Source organism: Melitaea cinxia, chromosome 28 (assembly GCF_905220565.1).
Source record: "Melitaea cinxia chromosome 28, ilMelCinx1.1, whole genome shotgun sequence".
Lineage (NCBI taxonomy): Eukaryota > Metazoa > Arthropoda > Insecta > Lepidoptera > Nymphalidae > Melitaea > Melitaea cinxia.
The window spans coordinates 6,793,552-6,795,310 of NC_059421.1; the positions used below are offsets into that span (position 1 = coordinate 6,793,552).

The 1,759-nt window shown below is 42.4% G+C and overlaps 1 protein-coding gene across 1 annotated transcript; it reads left to right on the forward strand.

Moving 5' to 3' along the window:
* The first annotated feature begins 640 nt into the window (after positions 1-640).
* On the forward strand, positions 641-1,417 carry LOC123667451 (histone-lysine N-methyltransferase SETMAR-like). The gene has a single exon (XM_045601346.1). The coding sequence runs from the start codon at positions 641-643 to the stop codon at positions 1,415-1,417; it is 777 nt and encodes a 258-aa protein (XP_045457302.1).
* The last annotated feature ends 342 nt before the right edge of the window (positions 1,418-1,759 follow it).

The window sequence follows — 1,759 nt, forward strand, 5'->3', positions numbered from 1 at the left end:
TAGGGCGGGCGTTTTTCCCCCCCGAGCTCTCCCAGAGGGTTCCCATTCTTCCTTCGCGGCCGGCTTGCCTAAGTGCCCGGCCCCTCTCACCGGTGACGCTGTAAAGGCCGCTAGGGCCAACAGCACTCTTCAATTCGAAAAAAAAAAAAAAAAAAAAAATTAGAGTACCCCCGTGCCCGCCGAAAAGGGCCCACATCTTCCTTGGCGGCCGGTTGCCTAAGTGCCCGGCCTCTCTCACCGGTGACGCTGTAAAGGCCAGTACAAACAGCAACTGTCATTTCGAAAAAAAAAAAAAGATATTAGACTATTAGTCTTTGAGCTATCGTCAACCAAGCAACATAATCAGGAGTGAAAAGTGAAATATGGAAAAAATCGAATATCGTGCCGTTATAAAGTTCCTTACCAAGCAAGGAAAATCAGTTGCGACCATAATGGATGTGATGTCATCGGTTTACGGTGACTCTTGTCCAGGAAAAAACCATGGTGTACAAGTGGCACAGTTTGGTTAAAAAAAGGAAGGGAATCCCTTGAAGACGATCCGAGGCCGGGCAAGAGCATCGAGGTGACCACGCCAGAACTTATCCAAAAGGTCGAAAAACTTGTACTCAACGATGCTCGACTAAAGAAACAACTCGCAGAAATGGTTGGCGTATCCGATACAACCATTTTTAAAATCCTGCACGATCATCTTGGCATGACTAAGGTCAGTGCAAGATGGGTACCGAGAATGCTCACGCCGCCGCAAAAACAACAACGCGTAGAGTGTTCACGTGCATTTTTGTACCTCTGCAATGAAGACAAGGATGGTGTATTGAGTCGAATTGTTACTGGAGACGAAACTTGGGTTCATCATTATGAACCTGAGTCGAAACAAGACTCTATGCAGTGGCATAAAAAGGTCACAGCACCCCCCAAGAAGTTTAAGTTGTCACAGTCAGCTGGAAAATTCATGGCAACGGTCTTTTGGGACTCAGAAGGAATATTATTGATCGATTATAAGGATAAAGGTGTTTCTATAACCGGAGAATACTACGCTTCAATATTAGAGCGATTAAAAGAAGCCATTAAAGAGAAAAGACGGGGAAAATTGACGAAAGGTGTGCTGCTTTTGCACGAAAATGCGCCCGTCCACAAGAGCCACGTTGCGTTGGCTGCCTTGCTTAAAGTGGGCTTCGATATTTTGAACCACTCACCCCACAGTCCAGACCTGGTCCCGAGTGATTATTACCTCTTTCCAAAAATGAAAAAAGAGCTGCGAGGTAAAAAATTTACCACCGATGATGAAGTTAAGGAGGCAGTTTCAGGGTTTTTTGAGGACAAAGACAAAACATTTTTTAATGAGGGTATAAATAAATTAATTGAAAGATCTGAAAAATGTGTCCGTCTTGCAGGTGAATATATTGATAAGGAAAAATAATTTGGTTTTTTTATTTCAACCCCTTACCCTTCATTCCGCGAACATAAAAACGCTCCCTCGTATGTATAAGTTTTAAAAACTTTTACGTTCGATATAGACACATAACACTCTGGATAGTTGTAGAGGCCATGGTTACGGGCGACCTTGGTTGTAATTAATAATTGCGTTAAGTCACTTACCTATACCTAACTTATAATAACCATCACTGGGCGTATCTATAAAACAAGACAAAGATATGTACTTAAAAGGAGACTTCACATGCCACTCTTTGTACTATTATGTATGGAAATAAATATACGATATATTTTTTATAGATATCTGTTCTGGTGTAGAGGTTCGTGT

Bases quoted from the DNA above. Each gene is read 5' to 3' on its own strand.
- LOC123667451 (XM_045601346.1), top strand. From the start codon at position 641: ATGGTTGGCGTATCCGATACAACCATTTTTAAAATCCTGCACGATCAT.